The following is a 12,751-nucleotide window of genomic DNA, read 5'->3' as shown; positions in this document are numbered from 1 at the left end:
GAAGCTTTATTTTCTGTTTGCCACTTCCCTAGGACCCAAGATACCCTGATCCCCCTCAATTCATTCTCTGCCTTTCCCTGCTCTTCTTCCCAAGGGAACGAACACCTTCCAACTTTATCACCAGGGCTCCTTTGCCTTCTGGCTTGCATTTGAGTTCAACCAATAGAAGGCACAGATAGGTAATAGATGGGTGGGAGGACAGTGGTAGGGAATGTCTTCCCTTGCTTGGCCCATTCTGTAGTGTTTGAGCCCTTTCAGGACTATGGCTTCTCTAGGGCAGCCCCTCTTCAAAAGCTGTGCCCCCCAGGTAAGCTCCAATGGCATCATTTCTTCCCTTTACCTTTTCAGGCCTGGTGCCTCAACATCCTTTTTTGATGCTCTTAACTCTGCCCACACTTCTGTAAATAGTCCCTTTATTAAAGGGACTTTTATCTATTCAAAAATCCCCACAGAATATTCTGTTTCTTGCTGGGATCTTGACTAACACAGGAACTTTCCGTTTAGTTGGGATACGACTATGGGAACCTTATAATTTATCATCCAAACCAGGACACTTCTGAGAGTGAAAGGGGGCACTATTAATTAAACCATGGCAACGGGTGCAAATCAGAACTGTTCCAGTCTACCTGGAATGAATGAGCATCCTAGGTAAGTCAGGCACATAAAAAGATAATTGTTATAATGAAGAGATAAAAACATTTCTAAAAGAGATAATATTACAGCATAGATTAAGGTAAGTGCCAAGGGTGGAACAGACTTTCAATGCTACAGCCATTCCAAGACAAGAGAGATTATTTCTCCTGGGGAAAGACATCTGAGATCAGAGGGTTGCTCAGTTCTCCTCCAACTAAATGAAGTCACACAATCCATGTGTGCTTGGCTGATTTTGTAGATTTTCTCCAAGAAATTTCAGTCCCAGTTGGGTCCCCCCCTCCACCCCTCACACACCCAGTGTAACTGTTCCTATTTCTTTCTATTGTTTAGGCTCTGGGTTTTTAAGGAAAGCAAATTAATTTAAATCTTAGCCAATTATTCCTTTTAAAAAATACCAAATGCATTTCTGATTCAATTATAAATCATTGTAAATATCTTGTATTTTTGATTCTCTAAACCATGTTTTAGCTTCATTTTGCAAAGATATCTAAGAGGTGATTTATAAGCTTTGCTTGCAAATACAAACATTTCTGCTAGTAATCACATAAAGCCTAAGTAACCCTAGAAAGCTTCTCTATGTATGTATGTATGTGTGTTTACCTTGTCTCTTAAACAAAAGAGTTTGACAATTAACCAATACTCTAAAGCCTTGTCACCCTGAGCAAAGTGAACCCAGACTCATTGCACCCCAACTCCTAGCTGATTCAAGGCTACTTGGCCAGGAAATGTTTCTAATGCTCACGTTGCTAGCAGAAGCAAGTTACTATGAGCCCCAGTGTGTGACTTCAGGCTTGCCATCACTGCTTTGTTCAGGCATTTCATACTCAAGAGAATAGTATATAAAAACACCCACATCCCTGCCCAGGAGCAGAGAGCACCATGTAGATTAGGGCAGCCAGAGTTCCTGCTCTACTTCCCAACCAGCTGGTGCTGGTTAGGATTAGACCAGTGGGAGTTGGGGTTGAAAAGGTCCCTCTTGAGAGAGTCAGAAAGGGTTCTACAAGAACAAGACAAACAGGAAAAGAAAGCAGTAACTAGAGACAAAAAGCAATGGCAGATGTGCAAATCACACACAGGAAATAGCACAAATCAACACAGATAGTGTTAATAAATGCAGATAGTGTCAGATATTGAACCAAGTAGGTCCATGCTATGCCCAACATCAGAGAGAACAGTTAAGTATGCCCCACCATGTACCTGAAAGGCAGATAGCTAGAGGCTTTTGCTATTGACACTAGCAAGACTCTATCTCAAACAACAACAAAAAAGTCAAATAGAGCTTTAAACCTGAATCATTTACATCTTTACTTTATAAAATGTAAAACTACTTTTTTACCCAAGACTTAAAATATAGAATTATGTAACTTCTACTTTAAACAAAATGAAAAATGTTTTGAGTATCAAACAGTATATTATCTACCTTGTAGACAGCATCTTCATCTAACACTGCCACTGTGTTAGCAATTCTTAAATGACATCAAACTAGAAGAAAAGCTGCTCCTACATTGTTTTTATTTAATAAGACAAATTTGGCACTAGACTTTTTCTAGAAATAGCATTCATAGTATATCAATATAATAGTAACATCTTGTTTTAGGTTAATGAATTCCTATTAGGAAGCAGCACTTTGGGACAGTTTTTAGTGACACTAATTTAGTTCTATCATTATAGTCCTCTGACCTGCCTTAATTCCAGGATAATCTGAATTCTAGGTTAAGGAATGATTATTAGCCAAACCTGGAAACAACTACAAATTGTATTATTATAGGTAACCCCAATTTAATAGTGACTAAAAGTCATAACTGTCACCATTAAAAATAGCCATATTTCATATCTTCAAAACTATTCTATTTACAATACTTTATATAATAAATAACTTACAGCAGTATAGTAACACGCCTCAAAAAAGTTCTTTTTTCACTAATTCCTAGAGGTTTCTTGGTTACTTTCCTTCATAAAAACACATCAAATGTGAGTTTACACTATGAGAAAAACAGGATTTGAAAATAGATAGATATTTTCCATTATGGCACAAATGTTTAAGGCCGAGTCAGCACCGGAAATGTTTGGGGCCTGAAAGTATTTGTTTCCTCACATTAGTATGAAGAACTGTCTGAGTTGAGAAGGCTGAAAGGGGAGGGCAGCTTCTTCTTGACCTGAGGCCGTGCAGCCCCGACCGATGGGAGGCACAAGGTGCTGGCTGACTTCTGTCTGTTCTTTTTGGTGCCCCAACTCAGGAAGGAAAGCTTCTTGGAGATTTTCTGGGTTTTATCAGTATTGTCGTCATCATCAATGGCTAAGCAGGTCATGGAGTACGTTTTCTGCATTCCCACGGAGTATGTGGCACTCTTACTATGCTGCACATAGAAAAGAAAGAAAAAGGGCGTCAGGCATCATCAAGATAGATGATAAAAACTACGAAGTTTGGCCAGGCGCAGTGGCTCACACATGTAATCCCAACACTTTGGGAGGCCAAGGAAGGCGGATCACTTGAGGTCAGGAGTCCAAGACCAGCCTGGCCAACATGGTGAAACCCCATCTCTACTAAAATACAAAAATTAACCAGGTGTGGTGGTGGATGTCTGTAGTCTCAGCTGCTTGCGAGGCTGGGCACGAGAATCACTTGAACCCAGGAGGTGGAGGTTGCAGTGAGCTGAGATCGCACCACTGCACTCCAACCTGGGTGACAGAGCAGGACTCTGTCTCCAAAAAATAAATTAAACAGACATAATTCGGAAACTCAGGTGACCAATGCTTATATAGAATTAGGTTCTTAACACAAGGACAAACTGTTTTTCTTTTTTGAGACAGGGTCTTGCTATGTTGCCCAGGCTGGTCTTGAACTCCTGGGATCAAGTGATCTTCCTGCCTTGGCCTCCTGAGCAGCTGGGGCTCTAGGTGTGTGCCACCAGGTGCAACAAGGATAATTTTTGTTTGCTTTTTTGTTTTTGTTTTTGTTTTTTAAGACGTAGTCTCACTCTGTCGCCCAGGCTAGAGTGCACTGGCATGATCTCGGCTCACTGCAAGCTCCACCTCCCGGGTTAATGCCATTCTCCTGCCTCAGCCTCTCTGAGTAGCTGGGACTACAGACGCCCACCACCACACCTGGCTAATTTTTTGTATTTTTAGTAGAGACGGGGTTTCCCCATGGTCTCGATCTCCTGACCTCGTGATCCACCTGCCTCGGCCTCCCAAAGTGCTAGAATTACAAGCGTGAGCCACCACGCCCGGCCCAACAAGGATAATTTTTAAGGAATGTACTCAATAGTAACAATTTAAGCTTAGGAGCCACAACTCGCATTTTAAGGTTCTTCTTCTATTTGAGAAAGTAATAATACTAATGGTCACGAATATGAAAGTACAGGATGGGGCGTGGTGGCTCATGACTACAGTCCCAGCTACCTGGGAGGCTTAGAGGGGAGGATTGCTTGAGCCCAGGAGGTTGAGGCTATAGTGAGCTGTGATTGTGCCACTGCACTCCAGCCTGGGCAATAGAGTGAGACCTCTGTCTCAAAAAAAAAAGGGCGGGGGGGAAGGGAAGAGGGGAAAGGAAAGGGAAGAGGAGAAGGGAAGGGAAGAGGGGAAGGGAAGGAAAAAAAAAAGAATATGCAGTGAGCAATAGGTCTCCCTGTCACCTGGGCTTCTAGGCCCTCCATGTTATACTTCTAGAGATGATGTGCATGTACAGGTATTTCTGTATGTACATAAGTATATTACCATTCATTTTCTTAAAAGGAATATACTACACTATTCTACACCTGATTTTCTTTTTTCTTTTTTTTTTAAGACAGAGTCTCGCTCTGTCGCCCAGGCTGGAGTGCCATTTTTATCATTTTCAAGTGTAGAGTTCAGTGGCATTAACTACATTCACATCATTATGCTCCACTGCCACCATCCATCTCTAAAACTTTTTCATCTTCCTCAGCTGAAACTTTGTACCATTAAACACTCTCTACTGTTAACTTTCCAAGAATCATGTAGGATTCAAACTGGAAATCTAAGGAAGCTTGCTTTCTGAAGACTTCCACATGGGCTATCACCAGCTTCTAAGGTTTGCCTAACACTGAGATGGTTTAGTTCACCACATGTTTATTGATGGTCTACTATGTTCTGGCACTAACATTAGGCATACAATATATCGCTGCAATAGTTGAGGACATTGTTCCTAATATAAACCCTAAGAGGGGCCAGGCACAGTGTCTCACACCTGTAATCCCAATACTTTGGGAGGCTGAGGTGGGTGGATCACTTGAGGCCAGGGGTTCAAGACCATGGTGGCCAATATGGTGAAACTCCATCTCTACTAAAAATACAAAAATTAGCCAGGTGTGGTGGGGCACACCTGCAATCCCAGCTGCTCAGGAGCTGAGGCAGAAGAATCACTTGAACCCAAGAGGCGGAGGTTGCAGTGAGCCAAGATCACGTCACTGCACTCCAGCCTGGGTGATGGAGTGAGACTCCATCACAAAAAATAAATAAATAATGAATGAATAAATAAAATAAACCCTCAGGAATCTGAGTTATGCAGCAATAAAGTAGGGGGTACTTTGAGCCCCTAAGGATGGAGATGCCTCTTCCTTTTCTGGAAAACTGACCACTAACTCCACCATGTTTTACGGAGCACACACAATGTCATTTAAAACAATAATAAAACAAATAATCCTGGAGACAGATGTGAGGCCTGAAAGCATTTCCCAACCCTCAGCTGCTCAAAGTCCATTGTGTATCAAAACCACTGCCTTATAAATACCCTCAGTTCTCTTCCATCTGCCCCCAGCAATGCTAACTCGCTCATCTCCACCCTCTGCCTCCCCTAGGGGCTGTATCTGAAAGGTTGTGCATTGCTGGAGGACACTCACCAAGGCTTCCCTTGGAATTCTAACCTGACCCCAAACCTCTAATAGGCACCCATTTCCTGGCACTCTTGTGTGTCCCTAGTAATTTCATTTGCTTTTCTCCTGTATACTTGTTTCTTATCTTCGCTCTCCTGCTGAAGCCACTCACGCACCCTCCTGAAATCCCTGCCGTATACTTCATGGCATCCGTCCCCCAAGACCAAGCCCTTCTGTGTGCCTGGATCCCATTCCCTCTCTCCTCCAGGCACCCTTGCCTCCCAGATCTCTACACAGACACACACACACACACACACCCCTCTCTCTCTACACACACACACTCCTCTCTCTCTACACACACACATACCCCTCTCTCTCTACACACACACACACCCCTCTCTCTGCACACACAAACACACACACACACACACACACACACACACACACTCCTGCAATGCGTACCATCACATACTTTGAAAAGCCTTTCTTGGCCAGGCACAGTGGCTCACGCCTGTAATCCCAGCACTTTGGGAAGCCAAGGTGGGCGGATCACAAGGTCAGGAGATTGAGACCATCCTGGCTAACATGGTGAAACCCGCCTCTACTAAAAATACAAAAAATTAGCCGGGCGTGGTGGCGGGCACCTGTAGTCCCAGCTACTCGGGACGCTGAGGCAGGAGAATGGCGTGAACCAGGAGGTGGAGCTTGCAGTGAGCTGAGATAGCGCCACTCACTGCATTCCAGCCTGGGCGAAAGAGTGAGACTCTGTCTCAAAAAAAAAAAAAAAGTAAAGCCTTTCTTGATCCTATTCCCCTCCAGGTCCACCCCAGTATCATGCCCACATACACTCTCTCTCACTCCTGCAATGTGTACCACTACTTTCTTTGAAAAGCCTTTTTTTTTGTTTTTGAGACAGAGTCTTGCTGTCACCAGGCTGGAGTGCAGTGGCCCAATCTTGGCTCACTGCAACCTCTACCTCCAGGTTCAAGTGATTCTCCTGCCTCAGCCTCCCAAGTAGCTGGGATTACAGGCACATGCCACCATGCCCAGATAATTTTTGTATTTTTAGTAGAGTCAGGGTTTCACCGTGTTGGCCAGGTTGGTCTTGAACTTCTGGCCTCAAGTGATCCACCTGCCTCAGCCTCCCAAAGTGCTGGGATTAACAGGCTTGAGCCAACTGTGCCCAGCTCCATTTACTATTTCTTTCCCCGCCACCCACTCCTCACTCAAATCCACTGGGGTATCCCTCTAGAACTCTTAGGACTTTATAGAGCACAGTTTAAAACCACTGTGTAGGCCTAACTCTTCCATCCTCTGGATGAGAAAACCGAGGCCCAGGGAGGGTATGAACGTGCTGAAGGTTACACAGCTTGTGAACGGCAGTCAGGGCGTAATTCCAGAGCTTGATTCCAAGCTTAGATTTGTTTAGCTAGGGATCCCCACTGTAGTCAAGAGGGTAGCCAAGGGCAGCAGGTCATCGGTTCAGCCAGAGTGCTAGGCTAAATGCTCTCTTTATTTGATTTTGTTTGAAAGGTTCAGTCACTAAAAACAGTGCTTGGCTGTCATTATCTAAAATCCTTATCATAAAAATTAATAGACAAAAATAAATTATTTTTTAAAAATTATTTTTAAAAAGCCAGGGGCTGGGAATGGTGGCTCACTCCTGTAATCCCAGCACTTTTGGGAGGCCAAGGCAGGCCAATCACCGGAAGCCAGGAGTTCAAGATCAGCCTGGCCAATGTGGTGAAACCCCATCTCTACTAAAAATACAAAAATTAGCCAGGCATCATGGTGGGTGCCTGTAATCCCAGCTACTCGGGAGGCTGAGGCAGGAGAATTGCTTGAACCCAGGAAGCGGAGGTTGCAGTGAGCCAAGATTGTACCACTGCACTCCAGCCTGGATGACAAGAGCAAGACTCTATCTCCAAAAAAAAAAAAAAAAAAAAAGAGCCAGGTACAGTGTCTCACACCTGTAATCCCAACTATTCGGGAGGCTGATTCAAGAGGGTCTCTTGAGGCTAGGAATTCAGGTTCAGCTTGGATAACTTAGTTAGACCCCGTCACTACAAAATTAGTTAAATAAAAGACAAAAGGAAATTACTTTTGGCCTGGTGCACTGGCTCATTCCTGTAATCCTAACACTTTGGGAGGCGGAGGCAGGAAGACTGCTTAAGCCCAGAAGTTTGGGACCAGGCTGGGCAACAAAATGAGACTGTCACTACAAAAAAAATTAAAAATTAGCTGGGTATAGTGGTGCACGCCTGTAGTCCCAGCTACTTGGGAGGATCTTTTTTTTTTTTTTTTTTTTTTGAGATGGAGTCTAACTCTCTTGCCCAGGCTGGAGTGCAGTGGCATGATCTCGGCTCACTGCAACCTCTGCCTCCTGGGTTCAAGCAATTCTCCTGCCTTGGCCGCCCAAGTAGCTGGGATTACAGGCACCCACCACCACCACACCCAGGGTTTCACCATGTTGACCAGGCTGGTCTAGAATTCCTGACCTCAGATGATGAGAAGGGAGGATCTTTTGAGCCCTAGAACTCGAGGCTGTAGTGAACTATGATTGCACTATTGCACTCCAGCCTGGGCAACTGAGTGAGACCCTGTCTCAAAACAAACAAAACAAAACAAAAAACAACAACAAAAGAAATTATTTGGCCAGGCATGCTGGCTCATGCCTATAATCCCAGCACTTTGGGAGGCAAGGTAGGCAGATTGCTTGAGCTTAGAAGTTAGAGAACAGCTAGGGCAACATGGTGAAGCCCCATCTCTACAAAAAATATGAAAAATTAGCTGAGTATGGTGTTGCATGCCTGTAGTCCTAGCTACTCAGGAAGCGGAGGTGGGGGGATCACTTAAGCCCAAGAGTAAAGGCCACAGTGAGCCAAGATCGCGCCAGGGCAATGAGAGCGAGACCGTGTCTCAAAACAAAAAACAAACTTTTTTTTTTTTCTAGACAGGGTCTTTCTCTGTTGCCCCGGCTGGAGTACAGTGGCACGATCTCGGCTCACTGCAACCTCTGCCTTCCAGGCTCAAGCGATTCTTATGCCTCAGCCTCCCACGTAGCTGGGACTGCAGGTATACGCCACCACATCCCGCTAATTATTGTATTTTTAGTAGAGACAGGGTTTTGCCATGTTGGCCAGGATGGTCTCCAACTCCTGGCTTCAAGTGATCCACCTGCCTCGGCCTCCCAAGTGCTAGGATTATAGGAGTGAACCACTGTGCCCAGCCTAAAAACATTTTTTTTTTTTTGAGATGGAGTCTCGCTCTGTCGCCCAGGCTGGAGTGCAGTGGCGCGATCTCGGCTCACTGCAAGCTCCACCTCCTGGGTTAACGCCATTCTCCTGCCTCAGCCTCCCAAGGAGCTGGGACTACAGGCACCCACCACCACACCCAGCTAATTTTTTGTATTTTTAGTAGAGATGGGGTTTCACCGTGTTAGCCAGGATGGTTTTGATCTCCTGACCTCGTGATCCACCCGTCTCAGCCTCCCAAAGTGCTGGGATTACAGGCGTGAGCCACTGCGCCCGGCCTAAAAACATTATTTTTATAAAAATTAAAGACATCCTGCTGGGTGAAAAGAATAAACATCATGATCATGGTTATCATCATTATAATGCCTATTGTGAATTGAAATGTAGCTCATGTTTGGCCCTCTTGGAAGGGCTTTATGTAAACTCAGTTTATCCTGAGGCTCACAGCTATTCCCTGACTTGCTGAAGGCCACACAATGGTGGTGGAAAGCCAGGATACACATCTAGACTGTCTGAGTGCAGAACCCTTGCTTTCAGCTACTACAGCAGCCCCTTCCTTGGCCTGGTGTAAAGATGTCACAGGCTTGAAAGTCAAGCCTTTGCACCTCTCACAGGGGGCAGGGCATGCCCCATAAACTCAGGCCTCTGCTGACGGGGTCCCTACTCCAACCTTCAGTGTGTGGCTCGGCTCTTTTCTCTAACCTCCTTTTGGACAAACTTCTTTTCTGTTTCTGCTGGGGACCTTAATCACTTGTCCATAAACTCCATGCATTTTGTCCCTAAAAATATAATTTCTTATGATCCCTTCTCCCAAGATGCTCTGAGTCCCTTGACTTTATCTTCTTTTAAAATTTGAAGTATATCAGGTGTGGTGGCTCACACCTATAATCCCAGTACTTCGGGAGGCCGAGGTGTATGGATCACGAGGTCAGGAGTTCGAGACCAGCCTGACCAATATGGTGAAACCCTGTCTCCACTAAAACAAAAATTAGCCAGGCATAGTGGTGCCCGCCTATAATCCCAGCCACTCAGGAAGCTGAGGCAGGAGAATCACTTGAATCCTGGAGGCAGAAGTTGCAGTGAGCCAAGATCATGCCACTGCACTCCAGCCTGGGCGATAGTGTGAGACTCCGTCTCAAAAAAATTTTTTTTTTTGAGATATAATTCACATACATGCATAAAATTCACCATTGTAATACCCTTCTGTGGCTTTTATTTATTATTTTTGAGACAGGGTCTTGCTCTGACACCCAGGCTGGAGTGCAGTGGTACAATCATAGCTCCCTGCAGCCCCAACCTCCCTGGGCTCAAGTGATCCTCCGGCCTCAGCCTCCCAAGCAGCTGGGACTACAGGTGTGTGCCACCATGCCTCGCTAATTTTTTTTTATTTTTTGTAGAGACAAGGTCTCGCCATGTTGCCCAGGCTGGTCTCGAACTCCTGGGCTCAAGCGAACATACTGCCTCAGCCTCTCAAAGTGCTGGAATTAGAGGTGTGAGCCAGTATGCCAAAACATCAGTGATTTTTTAGTATATTCACAAAGTTAGGTGACCATCACTACTACCTAATTTCAGAACATTTCCATCCCCCCAAAAAGAAACCTTCTACCTTATGACCCTTCAGCAGTCCCTCCCCACTCCCATTGCCCAGCCCCAGCACCATCTACTTTCTGTCTCTGGATTTGCCTGTGCTGAGCATTTCATATCCATGGACTCAAAATCCATTGGCTCTCTGGCCCTCTCTCAACTGACTTCTGTTGCCACCTCTCCACCAAAGTGTCTTTTCATCCTGCTGCCAAATACAATAGGCACAGCTAAGCCGACCTCATTCTCCACCTCTCGACTGCATTCAATGCAACCCATCACTCTCTCACTGCAAAGCTTTCTCCTCTTAATTTGAGAGGCTCCTTTCCTCCGACATCTCTGAACTCTCCTGCATTTTCTTTGCACTTGCTTCTCTTCCAACTGATCTCTAAATGTTTAGCCCTCAGCCCTAGCCCCCTTGCAGGGAGCTGCATTTTGTCTCACAGCCTCAAATATCATCCCTGTGCAATGATTCTCAAATATTGATTTCTAGCTCTGATTTCTTCCTCGAACTGAAGACTTCACATCCAATCTCCTCCTTTATGCTTACGTCTGACTGCTAATAGCATCTGAAACATTCAAACACAACTCTTGATTTCTCTCTCCTTCACCTCCCTCACACCCATTACCCATCATTATGAAAAATAACCAGGCCAGGCATGGTGGCTAATGCCTGTAATCCCAACACTTTGGGAGGCAGAGGTGGAAGGATCGCTTAAGGCCAGGAGTTTGAGGCCAACCTTGGCAATATATCAAGTCCCCATCTCTACCAAAAAAAATGTACAATAGGTAAATAAACAAATTAGCCAGGCTTAGTGGTACACACCTGTAGTTCCAGCTACTCAGGAGGCTGAGGCAAAAGGATTGCCTCAGCCCAGGAAGTCAAGGCTATAGTGAGCTATGATTGCACCACTGCATTCCAGCCAAACAACAGAGTGAGACCCTGTCTCAAAAAACAAAACAAAACAAAACAAAAAAACAACAAGAGAAAAAGGAAATTAAAGGTAGAAAAATAACCACTACCCATGAGATTGATCAAGCCAAAAACTGAGGCCTCACCTCCCTGTTCACTGTCTCCTTTACACAAATCATCCACAAATCCCCCATCAGCTCTACCTCCAAACTATGTCCCAGGGACACTCATGTCTCTCCAACTCTACAGCCACCCCCATCACCTCAGCCACTAACGTCACCAGCCTGGACAACTGCCATGGCCAGTCTCCGGCAGCAGGCGCCCTTCTAAAACAAACATCACACCATGCCGCTGCCCTTCTGAAAAGGCCCAGTGGCTTCCAAGCTCCCACCACTGCCGCCGAGGCCTCCTTCCTACCTCACTTCCCACGGCTCCTTTCCTTGTCCTGGTGCTCTTGCCAAAAGGCCTTCCTTTTGCCTATCTGGTAGGAGAAGCTTATTCTGCTGCAGGGGCCCTGTACCTGTAGGTGCCCCTGCCCAGAAGGCCTTTCTTATCTCTCTGCAACTGGCTCGAACCTCCTGGTCACTCTCATGTCTGTTCCAGCCTTGCCTAGATAGAGCCTCGCCTCCTCCCCAGTCATTCCACCCCATTACAGGTCTTTTTTCCTTTACAACACTTATCAAAATCCTGACCATTTATTTGCTGACTTAGTGCCAGCTTCGTGGGGCGGGGGGCAGGGACCTTACCTGTGTAATGTAAACTGGAGCTCTGACACCTAAGAGAGTGTCTGGCACCCAATTGATCCTCAATCAATATTTGTTGAATGAATAAATGAGTGTTGTTACAGAGGGAAGGTTGAGGGTACGTCATTAAGTGTGGCAAAGTACAGAGGAGAACGTCATTAAGTGTGGCATGAACCCTAGCACTTGGGGAAAATTTTAGGGTTTTTTTGCAGACAGAGTCTCACTCTGTTGCCCAGGCTGGAGTGCAATGGCACCATCTCCACTCACTGCAACCTCCACCTCCCAAACTATTCTCCTGCCTCAGCCTCCTGAGTAGCTGGGGTTACAGGCGCGCACCACCATGCCCAGCTAATTTTTATATTTTCAGTAGAGACAGGGTTTGCCTTGTTGGTTAGGCTGGTCTTGAACTCCTGACTTCAAGCAATCCACACACCTCAGCCTCCAAAAGTACTCAGATTACAAACATGAGCACCGTGCCTGGCCTCACATGGGGAAAATTAAAGGTGGTAACTGTGCAGGTGAACTTGAGAGACTCAAATGCTTCCCAAATCTCCCAGAACATGGCTGACACTGCCTCTAGGGTGTACAGAGGGATTGTCTTAACTTTCACAGGTCTTAAGCTCTTCTGTACCATTAGAATTTTTTTTTTGTTTTTTGTTTTTTTCACTATGAGTATGTATTACTTTTGTAATTAAACAATTTGATCAGAAAAATAGATCAGTTGATTATTTTATCTACAGGATATTTTTAAAAGTTTGCTAGCAGGGTGCAGTG

At 45.3% G+C, this 12,751-nt stretch overlaps 1 protein-coding gene across 1 annotated transcript in view; it reads right to left on the bottom strand.

The window, feature by feature from the left end:
• Positions 1–1,845: 1,845 nt before the first annotated feature.
• LOC129527053 (rhophilin-2-like) overlaps positions 1,846–12,751 on the bottom strand; it is a 49,191-nt gene continuing 38,285 nt past the window's right edge. Inside the window, 1 exon segment of the mRNA XM_055363280.2 lies at positions 1,846–3,011. Within this exon segment, the coding sequence (XP_055219255.2) occupies positions 2,751–3,011 (261 nt within the window). The 3' untranslated portion in view covers positions 1,846–2,750.

Source organism: Gorilla gorilla, chromosome 16 (genome assembly GCF_029281585.2).
Source record: "Gorilla gorilla gorilla isolate KB3781 chromosome 16, NHGRI_mGorGor1-v2.1_pri, whole genome shotgun sequence".
Classification (NCBI taxonomy): Eukaryota; Metazoa; Chordata; class Mammalia; order Primates; family Hominidae; genus Gorilla; species Gorilla gorilla.
This window is presented reverse-complemented; position numbering and strand designations above follow the sequence as displayed.